At 33.5% G+C, this 27,184-nt stretch overlaps 2 protein-coding genes across 2 annotated transcripts in view; both read right to left on the bottom strand.

Moving 5' to 3' along the window:
* Positions 1 to 4,501, bottom strand: part of LOC136987879 (uncharacterized) — a 66,064-nt gene extending 61,563 nt beyond the window's left edge. Inside the window, exon 1 of the mRNA XM_067285643.1 lies at positions 4,207 to 4,501. Within this exon, the coding sequence (XP_067141744.1) occupies positions 4,207 to 4,267 (61 nt within the window). The 5' untranslated portion in view covers positions 4,268 to 4,501. The remainder of the gene's footprint in view (positions 1 to 4,206) is intronic.
* Positions 2,095 to 4,117, bottom strand: LOC136987880 (uncharacterized). The gene is made up of 4 exons (XM_067285644.1): positions 3,761 to 4,117; positions 3,617 to 3,685; positions 3,454 to 3,543; positions 2,095 to 2,227 (listed from the first exon to the last, which is right to left on the bottom strand). The coding sequence occupies exons 1-4, from the start codon at positions 4,109 to 4,111 to the stop codon at positions 2,099 to 2,101; spliced, it is 639 nt and encodes a 212-aa protein (XP_067141745.1). The 5' UTR covers positions 4,112 to 4,117; the 3' UTR covers positions 2,095 to 2,098.
* Positions 4,502 to 27,184: the final 22,683 nt, after the last annotated feature.

The raw sequence follows: 27,184 nt of genomic DNA, 5'->3' as shown, positions 1-27,184 counted from the left end.
AATGTTACAGTGTTAGAGATTTAAATTACAAACACTTTCACGCTTAATACAGTACAAACTTCCATAAATTTAATTTAATTTTTTAAAATTTTACATGTACAACTAACAGGTATACGGTTCACTCCATTACCTTTCAGGCATGTACTGTACGAATTTTATTTGCATAATTGTATAATTTCGTGTGAAATAAATGACTATGCGCATATTGAGGCATGTTTTGTATGCATTATTAATTAATATACATTATCATATTTATAAATTTATTTCCTAATTTTACAATTTATCTATAAGACTGCATAATACAATGTTTTAATCAAACTGACTGAATAACTTTTCATAACTCATTGGATTTTTCTACAGTTTCCGCTTCTATGCATAACATGGCTACCGTCTTTAGATGACTTTCCGCCATGTTAGAGCGTAAGAAACTTTTTATTCCTTTTAAATAATGAGAAAGAACTCTGAGCTGTAGAATTTTCACAAAAGCATTCTCAGAGCTATAACTACATTAAAATAAATAATGTACAAATTTTCATTCTGTAAACCATTGTCGGAGAGCGCGGTCGAGACTTTAGGGTTGGATTCGACGTTAAGAAATTCAAAATAGAATTCAAAATCAGCATCGGTGTCGAGCAGCTATCGACCTGATCGAAATGTGCCAAAGCAATTTCGAGTACAGCAGTCGCTTTTTCTCGGGCGTTGTCGCAACCGCATGAGGTACAACGCGAACCGATTGGGCAAAGGACTCCGTTTGCACTTCGATTCAGGGGATAATGCCAGACGGGATAAGTGGTCGTCTGTAAAAGTAAGTGGCAATGCCATGACGTCAGTAATTAGAAGATTAAAACTATTTAATGAGATATTCTTGTCGACCGTGATGCTTGGTCGCGTTGTCAGGCGGGGAGTACAGTTAGAGCGCCGGACCCGCGATAGCTCAGTCTGTAGCGGGTCAAGCTTTTAATCAAACGGTCTAGGTTTCGAGTCCCTGTTCGGCCGTTCCGCTTTATCTTTTCTTCGTTTTGCCGATCGTGGATGTGAATTGCAAGAACTGAATTGCGTTTTACAAAGACTTACGAATGCTCGCCTAACTGGATATGCGAAGAAGACGTGTTTAATTGAAAACTCGCAAATGCAAATTTTGCAACCACGCTAATTTGGATATTGCATGTAGGCAGAGAAAATATCAGATTTATTCGGTACTTAACTACACGAAGACCACGAGGTAATAAATGATAAAATTTAATCGTAAATTTATATATGTAAATAACAAATATTTATATAATTATTTGAATAGTTAATATGATTTGTTCGTGCACACTTCATTTATTAAAATTTACCATTGGCATGTTTGTACGTGACTTGCGTGTGACACCACATGTTACAGTAAATTACCTATCTGCACTAATAAGTAAGTTTGCACACGCCATCAGCTATGCATCCGAACCACATATAATATTCTTGCTACATCCGTGAAACTAATAATGTTAAAACCATGTAAGACGGTTTCTTTAGTCTTATGAAATCATATTTTATTCTCGAACATTTTTCTACTTTTAGATTACAGTGCTTTTAACTTAGTGTTCGTTGCACATAAACAAACACAGAACATTTATTGCGTACAATTTCCAAAGGAAAATCGGCGTAAAAATAAGCTATATTTCTGTCCTAGAAATTTTTTTTTACGAGGGAGGGGCGAAGTCTGAAGTAACAATTTTTGACGAATGGACTCGGACAAAACAGCATATAGCAAAGTTTCCTGGTGAAGATGGGAAAGTTATACAACTTGTTTTGGGCTATTTTCTTTTTACTTTACACTTTATAGTTCAGGTGGTCAGAAAACATTATGAATTGCAAAACGTCCAGATGGCCAAACTTGACAAAATTACAATATTTTCCCGTGTAAAAACAAGGAAAAGTAAAAATAAGCAATGCAAAGATCGATTATTTTTAAAATACATAAACATAAATTTCGACTTTTTTCACACGAATGTACATTTTTTTGGGGGTTTTTGTATGCGTCGAACGTCAGAATAGAACTCAGTTTCTTATAAAACGTTCTCCCTTGGCTGATTTCCTTATTTTACCAATCCTACAATTCTTACGATTGCAAGCCAATATTGAGTTTCGTATAAACGGGAATTGTCTCATTGCAGTTGACATTTGTACCATTCATGATGTCGTGAATTCCCTTTAAGCTATTCAACGTATTATACAATACACGGACCGTCTGAAAGTAGAAATAACAAGACAAAGACCTGTATTATGACATAAACTTATGGATATAAAAAAGCTGGTAGATCGGGTCAAGTATGAAATGAAATTTTGGCATAGGGACTATTTACGGAAAATGTCTGGTTCAGTCTCTGACCACCCGGCCGAATACATAATGGGTACGATTAAAATGATTTTCTCAGTTTCCACAATAAATAAAAGAAAACGTTAATACCGGAATCTTATATGGCTACTTGATTAGTAAAATACTACGTAATTTCCAGTAGAAATCGATGGTTGTCACCGTTTCATGTAAAATACAGGATGATTGATTAAATCCATTTTTGTGAAAATGGTAATAAAATCATTTGTTTGCAAGTGGTGGGAATTATGCTGACCTTAGAAAGAATTATTGATGTGATTTTCGCATGCTTGAGCGGATTAACATACACGAAAGTACCATTTTAATCTTTTTGTCCTCATGCCTTCGAAAGATCATGACACATTTCTTTGCGGGAACGATAGTCCTTCTCCTACTTCAACTAATGCAATATCTAAACAGGCTACGCTGGTTGCACGAGTTTGTAATGGAGGACCTTAATAACACACTGTGTCGGTTGTGGCACAGCGAGCACCTGGCTTATTTTTCTGTTCCATAACGGAAACTCTACAGGTTGAACCAATCCGGGTGGTATGGTGAGCCTGTCGGAACATTGCACAGTACATCCTATACATTGTTCCAAGAGACAATATCACCGCTTGTGTAATATTGGTTCTGATGAGACCAGGCTTCTTGAATTACTAGGTGAGATTTGTCGGTATATCGACATAGGTTAATACAATCAAACAAGCGCAAACTACGATGATTCTCTGTTCTTAGGTCCAGCACATTTCACTCAACTGCAAGCAAATGATTTTGTTAAGATGTTAACAAACATCGGGACTGTTATAACAAGAAATTTGAATAATCAGTAAAAATAAAAATTTAATATCCTGGATACAATTTATCTCCAAATAATAGCAATCTCTATATGTATCCATATTTTTCTAAGTAGCGATATTAGAGACAAATAAAGTTCTGTGATATCGTTTGGATATTAAAAAATACCTGGTTTGTTTTTATATGTAATTACATCCATGTATACATAATAATGAAATTTAGATATTATTATTTACAATATCGGCTGTATTTTCAAATGAATTAGGCTGAATATTATTGGCTAAATTATAAAAATGAATTACCTGAACGGGGATTTTTTTAGTTATAATTAACATATCTCCGCAATTGAATCCGATGGCATTTTCACGAAAGAATTTCATGAAACATATCAGCTAAAGCGGATAATTATCTTTAAATATTTTGCTGTAAATTGAAATAAAAGAGCAAATACAATGAGCATCAAACCTTAATTTTATACGTTATCCGAGAAGAATTTATATTGAATTTTCGGATTTCTTGAAAGTTATCGTAGATCTGAAAATATTTAAACTTTGAATTCTAATCAATAAATTAATAATTTAATTTATTAAATAAATAAGTTTAACTCACCGAATTAATCATTTGTGATATTACAAACGAACCATAAAGTACGATAAGTGTAAAGAGAATCGAACAGATATCGCATATCCATTGAAATTTCGGATCCGAAGTTTTGTAAACATTATTATAAATCAAGACTCCAAGCATGACCATACCAATACTAGAACCTAAAGCAAACATATCTTTCCAAGTATCATTAATTTTATCAAAAACTCGACAAATTTCGGCATGTTCAGATACGATATAATCGATTTTGTATTCGTTACTATTAACATTTGCCAAATATAGTCGTTCGGAAAGACAACCCAATGCTTTTTTCGCAGAAACCAAAATTATAAATCCCATCATTAACACAGACATAAACAGATCTAACTCGTACACGTAGCTAATATTTAAAATAACGGCGCATGCAACACCCCTGAGTGTTGTAGAAGCAGCTTCTATACCTTCTATACCTGAAAACATTGTATTCCCTGTCGTAGGTACCAGAAAGCACAGGGCAAAAAAAGCAAGCATATAATTTTGAATGCGTCGTAATATTTCCTCTCTATTATTTGGTATCGTGATAGGTATTTTGTCGAATTTTCTCGTTTTCAGTACAAAATACCCTACAGTTGCGCCAAAAGATTCAATAAAATAAATGGTGTGAACAAAGAGGGCATTGTTACCCTTACCTACTCTGTTTTTCAGAACGCATCGAAAGAGATTAACATCGTAATTAGGGAATCGACAGAGGTTACTATCAATTACAATACAAAAATGGACGAAAAATAATAATCGAATGAATAGCGAATAAACAAACAAAACTCTTCGCTTACATTTGCTTACCGAACGGCATTTACAAGGACGAACCAAGATCCCTCCCAACATATCTGTTATGGCGAAAGTTGGCCTAAAGAAGCAATAGAAGCATCTAGACTCCATTTCCTGAAGGAAATAGGATAGTTGGCTCATGCAATCATTTTGTATTTAGCCAACGAGTGACCGAGGGAATAATTCCACTGAACAAAGGCGAGGGTTTTCGCATAACGAACGTCTGTTGTGTACGTCATGTCTACGTGTAGTTCGAATATTCTTCACGTGCCTATACTGTTAGAATCTGGCTTCTGATAGAATGTCAACCTGGAAGGTTTTATTTACTAAACTACGGTTTACCGATCACAATCGATATTTACTTATAGAATCCAAATTCTATTTTTTGAAGAATGTTGGTGTGCATGCATTTAATATAATATATTTGATGCTACGCTGTTAAATGTATTTACTATGCTGTAAATTCTTGCAACTGGTATTTAGTTTCATTTAGTTTAAATAAAAATTTCATTGTGGTTTGTAAGTCTTATTTACCGTAAATTATTCATTCTGAAGTATAATTGAATTTTGGTAAACAACTGTTCTCATTACGTAGCTGCTGCTTATAATTAAATTTTATGTATATTACGTACTACAACTTTCTCACTTTTTACTTCAGTTATAAATATATCCGTCCTGTGGGAAGGAATGGGGCCTTTTTTAAACATAATCATCGCTGGTTCGGCCAAATCAACAATGCTAATCACCAGATTATGAGAAACAGAACTCCATATAAACCAGTGACTTAGATTTGGTGGTCTGTTCCAGTGAAATATAGGAATGGGCCTATCTTGAAAAATTTATGTGAGTTGCCTGTTTGAATTTAATCCCGGAAACTCCAGAGCATTAGGAAGAGGCATTTATCGCCTTGGCGATCGGGCTTTGTATATACATACGTGAAACGTTAGTATTGCGCTTTTTTAAATGCTGTTGTCTTGGTAAAGCGGCAGTAAATATTTGTGAAGATATTATCCTAATTAATATTAGAGAATTCTAAGTTATTCGGGAAGTACGTTCGTATAGGGTTTGAACTTGAAAGTATTTACTATTCACAGAAATTAGGACAAGTAATAACTTATAATATTTTCGTAATATTAATACTTCGTGGTTCGTCTAACACATTAACATTGAAATTGTTTTATTTAATGTGATACGTCAAAGCAACACTTGAAAATATTCCTTATCAGATGACGAAAGTGTTGTTTTCGGGTCATTAAGGGGTATGTAGGAGTACTTAAGAGGGGACCATCTGGATGGGACGGATCCTCCTTTAATATATCCACTATGTGTTAAACGTTCGTTAGTGAGGCGGAACCCACGACGAATCACAATGTTTGGTGACCTTATCCACTCGGAGAAATAAAAATGTGTACATCAGGAAAATACTAGTAGTGAGAAATTATTTATTGTGATATCGTCATCATACCGAGGTACTACTTTTAATTATATTTTGAATTTACTTAGACGTTTTCGATTAATCAAAGGGTAATAAATAAATTTCTGATTGAAAGACATTTACTTATGGACATGAAATTTTCTATTTTCCTTCTCCTGTGTTTTTTTTTTCTTTTTGGTCGGTTTTTTACAATATTTAATTATTATATTTTTTTCTTTCATACTTTCTTGTATAAATAAAAATTAAATAAAATTAAATTTTTTTGTGCACATATTCTCGATTCACTTTAGGAGCTCCACACTTACACAAATAATTTTCGATGGAATCGTCAATGAAATCGTTGGAGGAAAAAGCGAAACGAAGTAATGGCTTCGTACAGAACCCATTTTTTATTTTATTTGAACGAAACACAATGGCCGTAGAGAAATTGTTTAGTTGGCAGAAGAAGAGGAGGGAAGAGGGGAATGGAAGAAGGGGGTGTGGAAATAGAAGGAAGAGAAAGAAAGCATCTCTCTGAGTGCATATGTAAGATTACTGCTTCTTGTACGATCAATGTTGGCGTTTTTAGGCTGCAAGGCCATAGGTCTAAAAGAAAACTTGTGTTGTGGCATACACCAATAAGTAGTCCAGCTACACATAAGATAAACTAAATTTTTTGGCTTAAAACTTAAACTCAAGAATACTGACAAGAATAACAATGCAGACAGACTACACCAAGCAAAGACAAAAGACCTACGACCAAGACTTCATTTTTGTTCAATAATATATAAAAATGATTGAAGACAACATGAAGAGCAATGAAAAATTGGTAAAAGTGAACCCGATAACTCTAAAAAAAAAGCAAGAGAAACAACAGAAAAAAACTACAAACGATATTAATAAATGTTATATGTGTAACGTTAACAACAAATGCGTAAAAGAATGGCAATCTGTATTCAGAGAAATGACATAAGGTATCATCTTCGGACATAAGTTGTAAACTGCATCGAGGTTCACGTTTCAGTTTGTGAGCATTTTTTATGAATGTAACTTTTGTATCATTTATTATTTGGCTGCAATTCACTGTTTGCAGACCTATAAATTCCCACTGTCATTCGTTAATGTTAAAACGAAGTTAGATACATAGAATTCAAAATCAGATATGTAGGTGTCCAAGTCCCTATTAAGTACGTAATAAATAACTTTCGAGCTTGACCGAAACTCACGTAATTTTTTAAATTAAATGATTATTAAAATTTGCAGTTCGGCATTGTGTCTATGTCACAATAATGTATAATATATATGTATATATGGCTTTCTCACGTCTACTTCTCCTCTATCCCTGTGTCATGGGTTTCTAGTGCCCCGAAGCTTTATGTTAAAAGCAGGTAGTAAAGTGAGTGGGACACTTCTTACACAGGTAGGTGGACGCACAAGTTCATTTGCAGGGTGGACAGGCCGAATCCAACTCACTTCAACCCTAACTTCTACATTACACAATTCATGAACGCGCACGGGAAATTCAACTACTACCTTGCTAAATTTTTAGAGAAGGTTGACGGAAAATGTAGCAGCTGCCCACTGGAGGATGAGTCCCCTGAGCATTTCCTCTACCACTATGAGGGCACGGAGGAGGAAAGGCTAAAACTCACATTCACCATCCTAAAAAACAACGACACTTGGCCTTGTAACCCGAGTCTCCTCATCAGTAATAAACTATACTACAAAGCTTTTGCAAACTTTGTGGCAAGGCTCATCTCCAGCAGGACTATTCACCATTAAGTGGACTCCCTATATGAACTATATTGACTGTCATTTAGTTCGCCGGTAGGAGACTCTACAGGCCTTTCTTCCTTTTCCCGTTTAGCTGTGTAAAACCACACTGTGTGGTTTGATATCTGTATATATTTTGGTGCGCAATCCCATGCACATGCTTTCGCCATTTATGTATATGTTATCTTTATGTTTAGCAATTGACGCCCAGCAATGGCACACACGTAATCTTCATCCTTCCTCTTTCACCTCCCCGTCTTCTCCTCCTTTCCTTTCTTCTGTTTTCTTCCTTACCTCCTTTTTTCCTTCCTTCTCAGGCTATGCCTTTCGGTGCCGCCTGGACCTATCAACTGTCTATATATATAATATATATACATTCGATTTTAGTTTACAGACTGCACGTGTCGGAAAAAAGATAAAATATTAAAATCGTGTCAAATTTGACCCTCAGGTTTTGTGCAATTCTCTAAGGTTTGACATATTCTGAACCGAAAAAATTCAAATAACGGAAAAAATTCCATACTTTTGTATGGATCTATGGCGTCTATTTCGTTTACTATCTCGCATGTGGGGTAAAGCATAAGAGTCGAAATTTGGCCTGAAAACTTGATTTAAGGGGCATTAATGCTATTAAATGTCGGTGATTAAAAGTGGATTAGGCGGTAGATTGGGGTCAGGGGTCATATCAGAAGAAAGGGAGACTTAAAAAAGATTTTACTCGTTATTAACATTAATTTTTGTTCTATTTTTATAAAACTCGTTTACACACCAAAAATTATGCTTTTAGTCATTTAATAATATTTAATAATGTAAATTGTTTTTACAAGCAAATTTCATAACAAATGGCGTCACTCATAATTCAATTTATTATGATTAATAATATAAAAGTTATTTTTTTTTAGTCAGAACTCAACAACAGGGAGCGTTACGAAACTAGGTATGTTTTCTACTGTATGAGGTAGTTTCAAGCAGTTGTTTCTCCAAAAGTACTGACAATAATTGACAATAATACCCATATTCATATAAAGTTTTTGTTCTGAATGATCCATAATCGTCTGCGAACTGATTTTTCTCTTTTTGTTGATTCACCCTGCATAAATCCTACATATTTTCTATTTTAATTAATACACAATTTGTTCAATGTTAAGGAATTAAAATTAGAAACAACTTTGCGCTTAAAATATACAAATTAACATACATTGAAATTTATTTTCATAAGTAAGCATGTGACAATACAAACTTGAGTCATTCATGTGATATTCAAGATATTTATACGAATACAAAATTGTAACTTTCATGAATAATTAAGAGTGGCTTCGGCATTTAATTTACACTTTATTTACGAGCGTCCGATATTAGAAAATAATGTATTATACAATATTATTTACATATTTGCGTGATTTCTTAACAAATAAATAACGATGTACATACTAATAAATATTTTGTATGAATTATTAAATACATTTTCTTATTTTGCGAATTCATATGCTACGTTTACAAATCGTATATCGTGCTTTATATCTAATGTTTTAGTTGAACATACTCAATAAGTTTAATTAAAATAATACGTAAACAGACACATTATGTACCGTAATGGCGACAGCGCGAACTTGTGACATCTAGCGCAGCGTTTCTCAACCTGGGGGTCGCGAAACAATAATGAAATCATTTTATGAGAAAAAAATCACTTATTATAAACTTATAAACATTTTACTTACAATAAGTACACATGTAAAGAACAGAAATTAATGCGATGGTTTCATTTGCTTTTCATTTAAAATTTTCTTTATACGTAAATCTACGTTAGAAACACACAAAAGCAAATCGAGTGATAAAAGACGATTTTAGCGCAACCATAGACAAAAACCCCTTTTCACAGAGATAAGACGTGGCAAAAAAACATTAATATTTTCAACGCTTCTGTGACTAAATTTCCATATTCGTGTCGACGAGCGAGCCAAATCGTATTTAAATCTTCAGATGTAAATTGCAGTTGTAGCGTTTCGATGAGCTGGTCGTGAATCTCGACTGGTAAGTTAGCAGCGGCAACATTTTCACTAAACGGATTCAGTACCCATCTCTTGGAGAAATCATTTTTATCTTCCGGGAAATACTCCGTCGACCGAGTTTTTAGCTCACGCAAATGCATCTTCATGCAATCCAAACTGTGGTAAATCCAAACTGTAGTGTCTTGTTCATTCAAATTCTTCTCAATAATCCGAAGTGAGCGGGAACATATCCAAATTTTTGCTTTGAAAGAGAATAACCCAGATATCAAGCTTCTTAATGTCTGTCATTAATAAAATGTTTTTATCACGTCTTTCTAAATTTACATTCGAGTCGTTTAAATACGAAAATACATCAGCTAATAAACCAACGACAACATACATTCATTATTCTGTAAAAACAATGAGAATGGCGTTTGTTTATCCTGAAAAATATTAATTAATCTTGCAACTTTACAGCTTCGCAAAGAATTTGATAGAGATTTTCCGGCATATTTTTGTGACAAGAGCGTGTCTGTCAAGGAAGCAGTGCGTCCATTCCGCCCTTGCTATAAGACGATCTCTTTATATATTCATTAATCCACTGTTTTTTCCCGTTATCGCCTTTGCACCATCGCTACATACTGCAATACATTTCGTCCAATCTAGGTTAGTATAATTCCTCGTAGCTTCATAAAAACATGAAAAAGACATTGTCCTGTTGCATGACCTGATACTGTTTATCAGAACAACATATTTTCTTTGATTGATGTGTCCCTATCGCAAAACATAAGAACTGAGACATGTCTGCATTTGTTGACTCATCAAATTGAATACTAAAAAATTCATTGGAACTCACTCGCTGAATTATCTGATCGCGAACATCGGCAACCACGCCATCGATTCGCCGTGATATTGTGTCGTTAGAAAGCGGAATGTTTTTCAATTTTTTTTGCTTCTTCCACACCTATCAGGCTAAAAACTGACCATATCAATTGCAGCAAGCAATATGAGGCTTTTAGCGATTGTATGGGGTTTGGACATCTTAGCTATTTTTAATGCTACGAGATAAGATGCTTCGAGTACACTTTTATCAGTATCGCTTAACTTACAAACAAAAGTTAGTCGATTTCTCAAGGTATTGTGGCTTTCCATCCAATGAGGTGAAACCATAATCTAAATAACTATCATTATACAACCTTGTCTTTTTACCAACCGATTCACTGCATGTAGATGGTTCACTTCGTTTTTTCACACATTTATCCATTTTGCATTAAAAATTAAAAAAACAATTCAGTTTCACGGTTGACCGCGCACTAAAATAAAAGCACCAGAAGCATGCTTCGCATTCGAAACCGAACTGACGTGGTGCAATCGACAGCGCCTCTTTTATACTAGTGACAGCACGAGTTATTCAAACGCATCCGTATGCATGTTCAAACATGCTCTCGCAGCGAGTGTTATAGAACGAGATCAAATAATAAAGAGCATTTACGCATCGAGTTGGAACTTGTAAATTGCTCACCCGTGTACCGTACAAGTCATATATGCGTGTTCATACCCGTCGCTATAAACCAGTGACATAAAATAATAGGAATACAGTAGTTGTATTACATTTTTTATACTGTTGGTATTTTCTTAATGTATAAAATTAGTTCAACGTTATTATATAATATTTTAAAATATTTACATTTATAATTACAGTCAAAATTCAATTAGTAATAGTAAGGCTTACTCTTATTATTCCTTTGGGTGGGGGTCGCGAAATATTAATTTTATTTATATTTACTAATTGGGGGTAGCGAAGCTAAGAAGGTTGAGAATCGCTGGCTTACAGTCACCGTAAACGAAAATGTCCAGTTTACTTTTGCGTATGCACATGGACATTCTCAATGGTGAATTGAATGGAACATAACACCTACGTAACTCCTAAGCTTACCGTTAGAAATTTTTAGTCGACCGTGTTTACGCTTAAGTTATCAGCCTAATTTTCAACGTTTCAATCAAATGAACGGAACAGAACATAAGGCTTAGGTATCGAAAGGAAGGCCATTGTGCTCGTGTAAGCCTGACAGACGGACAAAAGTCTTAATTGCGCAAAACATCAAGAACATCGTTAAACAAGTATCGGAAAAAACCACTCCAAAATAGACTTTAAAAAAGCTTCTAATTTGTATAGTTTTCGCAGAAATGATAAAGACACGCTTAAGAAAGAAGAAAAAGCGGGCGTAGCCATATATAAAATTCCATTAAAAAATCAACAATTAGGAATTAGAAAAAATTATATTGGTGTCACAAGAAGGAATTTAGCTATTAAACTTAAGGAGCACAAATATTACATTAATAAAGGACACTGCAACACAGTTTTGTCAAGTATGGCACAAGCAGAGGACTCTGTAAATAAATGGAACGAAGCGAGTATCCTCGGGGCCATGCCTTCCCATCATTTTAGCATTGCACGAATAAAAAATTGAAATCTATTACAGTAAATTTAAGGATGGTTGTATTAATGCCAGGGATGCGGATGGACTAGCTTCTGCTTAGAAATTCTACGTAAAACAAAAACTAAAACATAAAAGTTATTAGGCCGCACCCGCCCTTATACTTGGAGGCATGTTTTGTGTATTTTGTTTCATTTTTATTTTATTTTATTATATTATTTATATCGTTATTGTTTTAGTTTATTTAATATCTTTTGTTTTATTATTATATTATTTATTTGTTGATTTATCTAATATTTTCTTTTAAATTTAAATGTAAAAATGTTCGAACGGACTGTGATTTAAATGTTAAGTTATTTGAAAATACGTTCGAATTCGATTACACCTGAAGATGCCCTATCGCATCAGGTCAAAAACGTCAGTGTTTTGATTAAACATATCTTATTAGCTTATTCGAGAGTTGACCATTTCTTTTATGGAAGGTTTTCTTTAAAAATATCGAATACGGTAAAATTTAAAAAAGGGTTATTATTACATTTTGTAAATACACACAAGATTCCAATTAACATATCTGTTACGCAATCTAAATATAGTAGTGCCTTGTATTTCGAATTTAATTCATTCCGCAATCGTTCGTATTACCTCGTTCTATTATTAAAAACTCTGCATCTTGCCCATACATTTATATTATTTAACATATTTGTATTTTGCATAAACATAAAACAGTTGTAATTCACACATTAGAGTTTATCACACAGTAATCAAATACTTAAAATAATTTATTACGGTTTGGTTATAATAAAGACTCTACTACTTAAAATTTACAATTTTTCTTTATCTGTGCGTTTTTCCACGTTCATGTGGTGTCAGCATTATTACCTTTAATCTGTTTTCTCCAGTTCTTTCTATTCAGGGCGTCCTCTTTCCTCCAACTCAGCTCATCTCTTCCCCGATTTTTCCTCCCTATCACTTCCAACTTTCCAATCTTCTTCAACACAGTCCTTAATTTTCTCCACATGTCTAAACATCTTAATCTACTCGTACTTTCCTGCATTTTCTTACTTATAGGAACCACCTTGACTGTTCCTCTTAAGAAATCATTCATTATCCTAAGATTTTCTTCTCTTATCAATCCCGCAATCCTTAAGATTGCAAGCCAATATTGTGCTTCGTATAAACGTGAATTGTCTCATTGCAGTTGACATTTGTGCCATTCATGATATCGTGAAATCCCTTTAAGCTATTGAACGTATTATACAATACACGTACCGTCTGAAAGTAGAAATAACAAGAGCTGTATTATGATATAAGTATAAAAGTATAAAAGAAACTTGGAGATCGGGGCAAGCATCAAATGGAATTTTGACATAAGGAATAATTACGGAAAATGCCCGGTCCAGTTCCTCACTATTCGGCCGAATTCATAATGGGTACGATTAAAATGATTTTTTCAATTTCCACAATAAATAAAATAAATTAATAAAAATAAAACGTTAATAGCGAAATATTATTGTGCTATAATATGGCTACCTAATTAGTAACTTAGTACGTAATTTCCAGTAGAAATCGGTGGTTTCCACCATTTCGTGTAAAATACGGGATGATTGATTAGATCCATTTTTATGAAAACGGTAATACAGTCATTTGTTTTCAAGTTGTGTGAACGTTATTTTTATTTTATTATTATTTCCGTTTTATTATCTTTTGTTTGGGGCTTATGTTTATTTAGGACGAAGGTTCCCCACCACTCTCTTGTTAGTAATGAAAAATGAAGAAAAAACAACTCACGGAGAAATAAGCGCCATAGGAAACATCTTGCGCACTTGCGCTGCCCGGCGGAAGTAACAGTCCGCAGAAAAAAAATGGGGGGGGAGTCCCCACAATCACTAGTAGAGAAATACTTGATAAACCGTCTTAAACATCCCAGAAAATTATGATAAATATTTTGTAAACGGTTTATAAGCTTTGTCGGAAACTTAAAGCTGCCAGAACAAAGTTAATGTTAGCAACTAAGTATGTAAATAAGAGGAGTAACCCAGCTCAAGTGTGACGTCACCTCACAGTATAAAACCCGTACGTTAACCGAAGAAGGAGAGGTGATTTCCAAATCGAGGCGACTGTGAGAGCGAGGTATTTTCTGATAGAAGTCCACATTGATAATTGGATGATCCAAGGTGCTAAAGAGGAGTTCGATTGACGATTTGACGATATCGAAAGGATTGAGGAAATAGTTTTCTTCGTATAGTGAGGTGACGGATAGACGTTTAATTAGTAAGAGATTTTGTTCATAGTTGCTAAGTATTTGATTTGTCGAATTTCAAAGGGGAATTACTATTAAGTTAAGCTAAGTAGCTAGTTTATTGTCGGGTTGACTTGTTGATTTTCGTTAATAAATTTTGTTTGGAATTATTGATATTTGTACGTAGTACGTTCTAGTTGCTAATTAAATACAGGGTGGGCCAGCGAAAACGAAACGGCAGAGTGTTCGTGTTCGTCCAAGCAAAGCGCTCGGACAGGTCGATTTTACTCTCGAGGGAACATCTTTTGCAATAAAGTTTTGGCGATTTTGAATACAACAGACAACAAAAAATTTTAAAAACTCATTTATTTTGTATTAACTAAACAAGCATTTATTTCGAAAAAAAATGTTTGTTTAGTTAATATTCAGAATCGCAAAAACTTTATTGCAACAGATGTCCCCTCGAGAGTAAAATCGACCTGTCCGAGCGCTTTGCATGGACGAACACGAACACTCTGCCGTTTCGTTTTCGCTGGCCCACCCTGTATATTTGAACTTTTGATCTGACTTGATATTTGTCGTTATTATTACTAATTTTTCGGTGCACGCTTAAAAGCCCAGTCCTGGCAAACTAATCTCGAATCCGCGTAAAGTACCCGTTAGGTTAACGGAAGTTTCACCGACCGTAATTATAGTCGGTTTCCTAAGCTACAAAAAAAAATAGTACTTTACAATACAGTCATTTGTTTTCAAGTTGTGTGAATTATGCTGACCTTAGAAAAAATTATCGATGTGATTTGCACACGCTTGAGTGGATTAACATACAGGAAATTGCCATTAAAATACTCTTGACGTCATGCCTTCGAAAGTTCATGACACATTACTTTGCGGGCACGACAGTTCTCTTCCTTCAGCTTACGCACTATCTGAACAGGCTACGCAGGTTGCATCAGTTTGTAATGGAGGACCTTAACATACTGTTTCGGTTGTGGCACAGTGAGCACCTGGCTCATTTCTCTGTTCGAAAACGTAGACTCTACAGGTTGAACCGTTCCGGGCGGTTTGGTGAGCGTCTCGGAACATTGCACAGTACGTCCTGTACATTGTTCCGAGAGACAACCGCTTGTGTGATATCGGTTCTAACGGAATCAGGTTTCCTGAATTTCGAGGCGAGGTTTGTCGGTATATCGACGTACGTTAATACAATCAAACAAGGGCAAACAGTGATGATTAGGTACAGCGTATTTCACTCAACTGCAAACAAATGATTTAACATGTCAACAAAAATAGATCGCGATTTTATAACTAGAAATTTGTATAACCAGTAAAAATAAAACTTTAATATTTTGGATAAAATTTAACACGAAATGATAGCAATATCTTATTAAGTAGCCAAATAAAGTACTGTGATATCGTTTGAATATTAACAAATATCTGGTCTGTTTTTATATGTAATTACATCTATGTATACATAATAATGAAATTTAGATATTATTATTTACAACAACGGCTGGAGTTTCAAATGAATTAGGCTGAATATTATGGGCTAAATTATTAAAAAGAATTACCTGAATGGGAATGTTTTTAGTTATAATGAACATATCTCCGCAATTGAATCCGATGGCATTTTCACGAAAGAATTTCATGAAACATATCAGCTAAAGCGGATAATTATCTTTAAATATTTTGCTGTAAATTGAAATAAAAGAGCAAATAGAATGAGCATCAAACCTTAATTTTATACGTTATCCGAGAAGAATTTATATTGAATTTTCGGATTTCTTGAAAGTTATCGTAGATCTGAAAATATTTAAACTTTGAATTCTAATCAATAAATTAATAATTTAATTTATTAAATAAATAAGTTTAACTCACCGAATTAATCATTTGTGATATTACAAACGAACCATAAAGTACGATAAGTGTAAAGAGAATCGAACAGATATCGAATCACCCATTGAGATTTCGGATCCGAAGTTTTGTAAACATTATTATAAATCAAGACTCCAAGCATGACCATACCAATACTAGAACCTAAAGCAAACATATCTTTCCAAGTATCATTAATTTTATCAAAAAATCGACAAATTTCGGCATGTTCAGACATGATATAATCGATTTTGTATTCGTTACTATTAACATTTGCCAAATATAGTCGTTCGGAAAGACAACCCAATGCTTTTTTCGCAGAAACCAAAATTATAAATCCTATCATTAACACAGACGCCGCCAGAGCTAACTCGTACACGAAGCTAAGATTTGCAAATAACGGCGCATACAACACCCCTGAGTGTTGTAGAAGCAGCTTCGACACCTTCGGCAAGAAAACCTGAAAACATTGCATTCACTGTCGTAAGTACCATAAAGCACAGGGCAAAGAAATAAAGCATATTATTTTGAATGCGTCGTAATATTTCCTCTTTATTACTTGGTATTGTGATAGGAATTTTGTCGAATTTTCTCGTTTTCAGTACAAAATATCCTACAGTTGCGCCAAAAGACTGAATAAAAAACACGGTGTGAACAAAGAGGGCATTGTTACCCTTACCTGATCTGTTTTTGAGAACGCATCGAAAAATATTTACATCGTAATTAGGGAATCGAGAGAGGTTACTATCAATTACAATACAAAAATGAACGAAAAATAATAGCTGAATCAATACCGAATAAACGAACAAAACCCTTCGCTTACGTTTGCTTACCGAACGGCATTTACAAGGACGAACCAAGATCCCTCCTAACATATCTGTTATGGCAAAAGTTGTTCTAAAGAAGCAATAGAAGCATCTAGACTCCATTTCCTGAAGCAAATAGAATAATTTGCTTATGCAATCATTCTGTATTTAGGCAACGAGTGACCGAGGAAATAATACCACTGAACGAAGTTAAGGGTTTTCGCCTAACGAACGTCTGGACACGTGTAGTTGTTCGAATATTTTCCACGTGCCTATACTTTTAGAATTTGGCTTCTCATAGAATGTTTTCCCGGAAGGTTCTATTTAGCAAATTACTGTTTACCGATCACAATCGATATTCACTTATTGAATCCAAATTCTATTTTTAGAAGAATGTTGGCATTCATGTATTGAATTTAATATATTTGATGCAACGCTGTAAAATGTATTTACCGCGTAGCAACTGGTATTTAGTTTCATTCAGTTTAAATAAAATTTTATTATTGTTGTATGTCTTGTTTACCGTAAATTATACATTCCGAAGAACAATCTAATCTTGGTAAACAGCAGTTCCCATTACGTAACTGCTGTTTATAATTAAATTTTATTTATATTACGTACTACACCTATCTCACTCTTTTACTTCAATTATAAATATATCCGTCCTGTGGGAAGCAACGCGGCCTTTTTTAACATATTCATCGTGGGTTTAGTCAGGCCAACAATGGGGACCACCAGATTGTGAGGAACCGGGCTTTATATATATTAGTGACAAAAGTTTGGTGGTCTGTTCCAGTGAAATATAGGAATGGAGCCTATCTTAAAAAATTTGTGTCTCTTCCCTGTTTGCATTCAATCCCAGAAACCTAAGATCATTAGGAAGAGACCTTAATCGTTTGGCGATCTGGCCTTGTATTTGAATATACATATGTGAAACGTTACCGAATACGTGAAGCGCTTTCCTAAATACTGTTGTCTTTGTAAAGCGCTAGTACATATTTGTGAAAATATTATTTTCATTAATATTAGAGAATCCTAAATTATTCGTTAACTACGTTCGTATAGGGTTTGAACTCGAGAGTATTTACTATTCACAGAAAGTAGGACAAGTTTGAATTAAATTCACGTGACTTCCGGTCTACTCCGGAAGTTTGTATACAGTTAAATTTCATATCTGGTCTCGAATTTTATTTCTATAACATATTTCTCGAGATTCTGGCCAGGAAGATAAAATGTCTAAAATTTTCTGAAATTCCTGACGTACCCGGGTCCGTCAGGAAAGCCTCACCACTCCATTACTTTGAGATTGAAAATATTGATTCCTACGAAAATCGATTGTCCAAATGCAATTTCTAGTACTTTCCAAAGTGCTCAGCAAATAAAAACAAATAAATAAACAAAACACCTTAAGTGTTTGCTGAGAAAATATATTTAAAAAACAAACGTTTTCAGCCTGATTAACAGGCCATCCTCACATCAAAAATGAAAATAGACATGTAACATATTTGTTCTATTTTCGTTTCGACCTGAGGGTGGCCTGCTAATCAGGTTGAAAACGTTTGTTTTTTAAATATATTTTCTCTGCAAAAACTTAAGTGTTTTGTTTATTTATTTAATTTCTCGTACATTATTGCCTTCAAAGTGTATACAATGCCATCTTCTAGTAGACACAGAAATTAAAACTTTATCAAATAAATTTAATAACAGATAGAAAGATTCCAGATAAGAAAAGATTCTAGCAAAAACTTATATCTTGAATTTTGAAGATTCAAAAAGTGAAGGAAGTAAAAAAGAATAAAATCCTCTGATCTATATTGATATAAAATTATGTATAAATCATGTATAGAAAACTTTACAATTTGCATATTGAACAAGATTGTTCAATATGCAAATATTGAAGTTGATTGTTCAATTTTGTCTTGATCTCTATTGAAGTAAATAGTACAAAATAGTTAATTAATTTAATATTAATAAATGAAATAAAAATATTTGCTGCTTAATTTTAAAACATTCCAAATAAATGATGTCGTATCGAGTTGTTTGTCATATATCAAATAACAAAATATACACGTATAAACGTCATTAAGGTATATAATTCACAAAATTAATTATCTAATTAGCTTATTCATTTAATATTATTAATTAAAAAGTATAATTTGAACTTTAGACGGAGAAGTTGCAATTATAATTAAATCGAAATATATTAAAACTACTTTGATTAATAAAGTTGAAATCGTTCATTAGTATGTTGATTTGGTGTTAATTTAACTTAACTTTCGTATATTAACTTTTGTATATTAACTTTGAATTATTATTATTTTTCGCTTTACAATTATCCAAATTAAATTAAACTTTCAGACAATTGATTTGCTATATTTTTGTTGAAATAAGACAATGCAACACGTAAGCGATCAAACAAAGAGGACGCTTCTGGGAAAGATTTTCTGTAGGTAACTATTTCCAATTGAGGTGTATTCGGGTGAATTGGAGATAGTTACGTACAGAAAATCTTTCACAGAGACATACAGGTGTTACACACGTGAAGAAAACCCGAAAACTCACGTGGCCAGCTCGTTCGATCAGGAGTGAACCCACGATCACTGTTCGATTGCTAGTGAGCCCGAATGTAAGATATTATGAATTATATTATACAGTACTGATTTTCTGGCATACTTTGGTCCAAATTTAAGTGTTAGGCACGAAAAATCCTCAAAACTATACGTGGCTAGCCGGTAGTTGAGGCGCTAACTCGCCACCACTGATTCACGGAATTTAGTCATTTTATCTCCTCGATTATGATGGTGCTTATTATGGTTTGGAAATTAGTAATTTAGTTATATAAATTCCAATATTTTTGTCATGAATCATACAGGATAATCCAAACAACCTATCTTCTAAGTTTAATATTTGTCCTCAACTTGATCTTTGCATTATATGAAATGCACCAAATAAAGAATATTGATTGGAAGTGGTTCAGGTATGAATCCTTGAAGGTGGACACTGTCCAAGAACTCTCTATGGACTTCAGAACAGTTTTGACATGTTTTCTAGTTGCAAATAATTATGGGCGGATGGCCGAGCGACGAAGATGACAGCTTACTCTTCTGGGGAATCCGGGATTAAATCCAGACTATTTAAAAAAGCCAAACAATTTTTTGCAGTTATGATTCCCCACCACTCGGTCGTCCCATTATGGCTGAGCCAATAAAGGGTTTGCTAGAAGAATGCCATCTTAGTGTCCACAGGGTGCAAAAAAGAAAAGTAAAAACAAAAAAGTTGAAAATATTTTTATTAATTCAATCTCTTGGTTTTAGCATAAATATTTCAAATAAGAATGTTATTTATCAAGTTTTTGTATTATAACTAAATAAATGTAAAAGAACTGGTCTAAAATAATATATAAAATGTTAATTTAAAATATACGCTTTCCGGTTAATGTTACCTATGGTTCCAAAATGGCGGCTCGTCTCCGATTCCAGCAAATAGAAGAAAGGAAACAGTGAGGATGCACGTTCTAACCTAATTTAACCTATTTAATAAATTACCATAATTATTACCAATAAAATCATTAGAATAGGTTAGGTTAGGTTAGAACGTGCGTCTCCACTGTTTCCTTTCTTCTATTTGCTGGAATCAGAGACGAGCCGCCATTTTGAAACAATTAACTCGCTTTCCATTTAAACAGTCTCGTTAGTACAGTCTCGCTCCTGTACATCATATCCTTTCTTTAATAATAGAGTCGTGCCAGACATCTATTAACTGCTTTCAGGGTAAAAGCAGTAAATTCAAAACAAGGTGACTTCCGGTTTGCACCCGAAGTTCTTATATAGTTAATTGTACCTCCTGCCCCTAAGGTTTCCATATCTGGCCTCGGATTTCATCTATCTAATTCTGTTCTCGAGATTAAGGAATAACACAAACAGACCGACGAAAATGGAAATTTACAAGTTTATAATTTATTCAAATTTCAGCCCAATAACCTCTTTTGACTGTTATCATTATATAAAATAATAACTTGCATCGTGAATGTTTAGTCAAGCAGCTACATTTTATCGTCAACGAATAGCAATAATAAATACTGTAATAACATAGCACAAACTGTATAGATGAAAAGATAGTTCGTTGCTGCTCATAAAGCAAATTACATACATTCGGAAGCATTACATTTCAATTACTTATGATTAAGTCTACGGTGATAAAAACTTTCATAATCCACATATAAAACATTATATTGTGCAAAAGAATTTTTTAAATTTCCTTTTTCTTTCAACAGAAGGCTCTTCGTAATGATCGCTGATGTACAGTTATAAATTGTAAGGTAACTACATGGTCAAGAACTGAAGTCAGCATAAATTGTTTAAGAATTCAACAATAATTTAATTTTATATAGCTGTTACATTTATTAAATTTTTTCAAATTGCTATTTTACTTACGAAAATTTACTTTATAAAGTCTTTTTTCCTTAAAAGCAAATGTGGTAACTTTTGTAGGCACATAAACTAATCTACACTAAAACTTTTAAATTGTCTAATTGAAAATCTTTTCTTGAAAAAAGCAGGCTACGTATCAGCTCTAAACATATTAAACATTAATTCATACACTTTGTTTCTTATATAAATCATATAATATACCACACATAGTCTAGAACAATTGTGCAATTGTTCTGGACTCCTACAATTAACAATCCAGCGCTGTAATCTTAGCTTTTTCATTAGAAAACGAAATTTTCTGTATCTTTCCCGACAGAATCACTGTCAATCTGCGCACCACAATTTCACATCTTAAATTGTTTACGGCGTGTATTTTGACAGAATATAAACAATGCATGTCAACACTATCCCAAGACGATCGTTGCCAATATTCTAACGTAAAAAGGCAGATGCTCATAGCTGTATACACAGAGGGGCGTTAAACTGAAGGATTACATTTATGCATAACGTCAGCGTGGCCGATCTAACAATCATTGTGGCCTCTATTGCACTGTTGAGTGACAATTGTAAATATGTTCCCCTCACCTCTAAAAATAATTCTGTAATGTGAAATATTTGTCACTGCTGCTTTGCATAGCAATAAACCGATTGTATGTATCTAACGTTACACCAACAAAAGTTACAAACTAAATGGTTTATGAGCTGTAAAAACTGCATTTACTCGAATAAAATGAAAAATATATTATTTCGTACCAAAGCAAAATGTAAGGCATGTTGCCTTACATTTTGTTTTGCTCACTCATGCTGTTTTGCGCAAACATGCTCGGGGTGAAGACATTTTGATTAACTTATCGAGTTTGAGAATAAAAGAATAAAAAAAATATTTTATTGGAAACAAACAAATTTTATCGTTCGAGGTACAAACTGGCAAATTTCAGTTAAGGCGCCAGCTAGCAATTACAAAGTTTTCTTTTCTACAATATCGATTTCACCAGAAATTTCCCACAAAAGTGATTGAAGTATATTTAGTCACTATTCTGTGAGTCCTTAGTTTGAGAGCTCGTGAGCCATCACTGATTAACTGTGATCCAGTTCGTAGAGGTAAGAAATGAAGTCAATAGCTCCACTTCTTCATCGTCTAGTGCTTCGATGGCCTGTCGAACTTTCAGGAACGACGATTCGTTGCTATTTGGTGGAACCGATGAAGACAAACAGCTTAAATTATCCTTTTTTGAAGTTTCGGATGCTAGTAAAGATGTCGTCTCGGAATCCGGTGAAATTGTCACACCCGTTTGTCTTTCAGTCTGTTTGTCTTTTCTATTCAAGATGGCAGAAGAAGCACGCTTTCGACCAAACTCTATTCTGCACATTTGAAGGAATACACCACAGAATACGATAATAAGTATGAGTAATAGCCAATAAATCACCCGATTAGTTTCGGTATGTGACGATTCCGAATTAATTTTGGTTGTATCGGGTGTGATCTGGTCGACGAGATTCTTGAATATTCTTCGTCTCATTTTTTCTAATCGAACTTTCAGCCAATCTTTTTCCTTTGAAGTGTCTGTCGATGGCCGATTAGTTGTAATTGTATCCGGATGAACTAATGAAATTTTAGTGAAATCATAAGAAATTTTTGTTTTCTCCATCCAATCGACTTGTTTGTTCTCGGACATCTTGAGATTGTCTTGAATATTTTCTTGATTTGTCGTAATTCCTGTATTGTATTTGATCGAATGACGAGTCAAAAGTCCATACAAATATTTCAAATACTTGTCGTCGTTGGGTGCCACGTTCGATGATTTGTCAAATTTGGGTAGATCCTGCTTGGTACGGAACGGAGCAACTTCATCCGTTCTACGCTCCACTGGATCCAGGCTTCCTCTTTGAATTGGTAAAGCAAGTGTCAAAATCGTGGATGATAATAAATAGAAAATTGAATTGAAATAGTAGAGCGTCGCAATCCAGCGCTTTTTTCTCAAAGAATACATTTCTACAATAAAGATTTTTTCATAATTGCGGTATTTCTTTATTGTTGAATTCTTTGTTAAAATTATTTCAAATTTTCTTCGTTTCTTTCTAGCAATAACCCTTTACTTGTATCCTTGTATAACGGGAAACTTACTTTTTTGTACCAAAAACAATCTACCATTACAAAAAATGAAGACGTTTTCGGTAGGAAAAACGCAAGAAAAACTTTTGTTAACTGTTTATGAATGGTTTTTTCAAATATTTTTTTTTTTTTTTTTTTTTTTTGTTCTCGGACTCGTGAAAAGAAACCGCAACAGGGAATATGGGTATTTGTATACATGTATTTTAGATCGCGACATGGAGACAGGCTCCGCATCAAAAATATATAGGATTCATTTATTCATAACAAAGGTTTATATACTACTAGTAAAGCGGAGATCTAAAGTTCCTTGCATCTATTTCTGATATTTATGTTTAATAAGATATTTTAAATACTACATTTTTGATGTATTATTGAATAAATGTTAATAAGGAAACGCTTGGCACGCATTCTTTAGTTTATTTTAGAACTTTTAAGCTGTAAACGTATTGTAAACATCACTAATTAATGTGACTTGTGTTTCATACAAAGAACAAACAACACTATATTGTAAATTATTTAGTAAAATATTCTGACTTTAAATAATCTTAGCAAGAGGAAAATTTGTGTGAGGGACAATTACGCATTTTACTACACTATTAGTAATTTAATGGCATTTACTCGTATTTAATATTTGTAATAAAATTACAGCATTTGTAATAACATTCTCCATGCAAAAGCGATACAATTTCGCTGTTAATGGCAACACTTATTATCATTGTCTATTGATCAATTAATTTATAAGGCTTTTTCCCTGTATAGAAATAACCTTGGAGCGATATGGGGTTTTAATGTATTCTTTTTGAAAGTGAAACGTCAAAACTCACCTTCAAATTGACAGTAATCAGACAGATGATGGCATTTGATTTGGTTTTGTGGACGACCTGCCTAGGGAATACATATGGATGGGTCTTTCTATGGGAAATTGACACCTATTTAGATGTAATATAGGTGAAGAAATGTGAAAAATTTACGTGATTAATATTATTACATTAAAATGAAAAGATTGAAGAAGTATGTCTAAACTTCCTATATGCAAATTCTTGTGCACTTGACGAGTTTGCGAAGTTTTCGTAGAGAGATAAATGACGTTTTTCTAGACCGTAATACATATAAACTATTGAAATTAAATGGAGAATATAGAGAGAGCTAGATATTAATGCCATACGATTACAGAATGGAAAATTTATTTTCCATTCTGTAATCGTATGGAATTAATATCTAGATTATCTGATCGTGGCTTGACAATTCGTCAAGCCACGTTCTTAAGAGATCTCATTGTGTATAAACTGACACAAAAACTGTGGAGGGATATTTTATTTTGTTGTAAAAATATTGTTTGAATATGCGTATATAGTTTGTTTGTTATTAACACCAGAGAATTATAATGCACTTCGAGTATATTAACGTCAAACTACACGTACGATATTACTTTAGAACAATTTAAATCATCCAAATAAGGGCCAGTATCCCATAAAGTCCTCTTGAGAGGCAAAGCATTTGGTAGAATTATATAATAATTTCTAAAATAAGGAAATGAACAGAACAAAACTTTTTGAAACTACTTTTGAATCACATAAAAAATATTCCAAAAGAATAAACGAATAAAAATTTCGTAATGATCTAAACAAACGGATGCCATGTCCGTAGACTGAGGAATGTAAAGTACAGTTTTCATGGATCTCGAAATTATATTTACCAATAATTTTTAATTGGTTTGAAACTGCCAAAAATTTTTATTGGTAGTTACAGCCAAATGCCTCATAGAAAATCCTCCAGAGAGGTAGATTTTTCTTGTGTTGCCATTATGTAAATCTTTTCATTCTGTGATGTGATACTTCTTAGTGTTACATCACACGAAGTCAAGTTGATCGTTATGTTGAGATTCTTCCTAGACTCGTGTAACACTAGCTTAGGCACGTGTAAAATTGTCTAAAATACCTTTTTAGACACTTTTACACTAGAAAAGAGAAAGAAAAACAATGTCGACTTCATGCGTCACTTTATTATTCCCGAAGTATGAAATGGACGAAGTACGAAACATTAACATACGCTTATTTGCATACTGTTAGTTAACTAAAAATATATCTAGATCAAAATCACTTTATTATTTAATTCAGTTGAAAAAAATATTAAATGTATAAAAATTCCAAGACATTTCGAATATTTTATCTCTGAATTCTTTGGATAATGCCATTATAATATTTTATCTGTTACGGGTGATTTTCTCGTAATAATACTACAAAGAAATTGCACATTCTATCATAAAGTTTTCGTCATGGAAACGAATATTTTGAATAATATAATAATAATAACATCGAAAATAGGAAATTGCTGCAATAAAAAAGAGTAAAAAAAACCTTTTATACCATAGCAACAATACTAAACACTACAAAAATTCGAATAAATTGAACAATTCGGAGATGTAATACGGACTTAAAATACCTTTATATCCTAAGCTTTATAAAATTTGGATATGATAAAGCCCAATATTTGAATTCCTCGTTGTATAAAGGGATTTATAAAATATTATTTTTACATATTCTACCCTTTTATAATGAACCATTTCGGTTTTATTTCCTTTAATATAGCTTCTGTAATGTTATACAACGATACTTGTTTCTCGTGTTTTACTCATCTTTTTACAGTAAATTTCCTTTCTTTTATCAACGAATTTATGTTTATTTTATCGTTTACATTCTTACTTACTTATTTATTTTAAAAACACTTGAATATACAATTTAAAAGCGACAGATCTATAGGAAATATTGAAGGCTTTAGATACACTTGAATCGTAGTTATAGATAAGAAAATTACTTGTTATTAGCATTTACAATTTTTTATAAAACCCATTTCTACCTTCAAAATTAAGCTTTTTGCCACTTTATAATAATTAATAGATGGGAGTCGGAAAAAATCCGGCTAAATTAGAATATCTGGCAAGACTGTTACTAAATATGATTATAGGGAGCTGCCATTTTGATTCTAGGGACAATTACTTCCGACAGGGTGCATCGTTTAACAGGAGAACGGGCCCGTGTTTCGTTACCACGTGCGCATTTTAAGTGTGTTTTTGTATGTGTTTCGGTTTATTTTCTGTGTTTATTTTTTAATATACGATAGTTAGTTCGACCTTAGATTTTGAAATTGGTGTATTTTTTGGACGGACACTCTTTATGCCTCTAACCTGTCAGAAAACAGTGCATGGCATCCAGCCTGAAATCCTGTAGCAGCAGTGACCAGTGGCGTAGCGTGGGTGTCAGCCGTCCGGGGCGGAGGAAAATTTTGCCGTCCCCTTATTTAGGTTTTATTATTATTTATTGTGAAATTTTGCCGCTTCCTTAAAGTGCCGCCCGGGGCGGGCCGCCCCTGCTGCCCCCACTACGCTACGCCACTGGCAGTGACACAGTGATATTTATGCCGATATCATTAGAACTGTATTGTCAGATTTCCAACTAGCAGAAATGGAAGTGGAATGTGATAATCTTTGAGTGTTGTTATAATAGCGAAAATTGTATATTTTTACATCATTCGCAGATATCATTTTTTTCGC

Source organism: Centruroides vittatus, unplaced genomic scaffold, assembly GCF_030686945.1.
Source record: "Centruroides vittatus isolate TY-2023 unplaced genomic scaffold, ASM3068694v2 scaffold_2802, whole genome shotgun sequence".
Taxonomy (NCBI): Eukaryota; Metazoa; Arthropoda; class Arachnida; order Scorpiones; family Buthidae; genus Centruroides; species Centruroides vittatus.
Note: the sequence above shows the minus strand (reverse complement) of the source record. Positions and strands in the feature narration are given on the sequence as shown.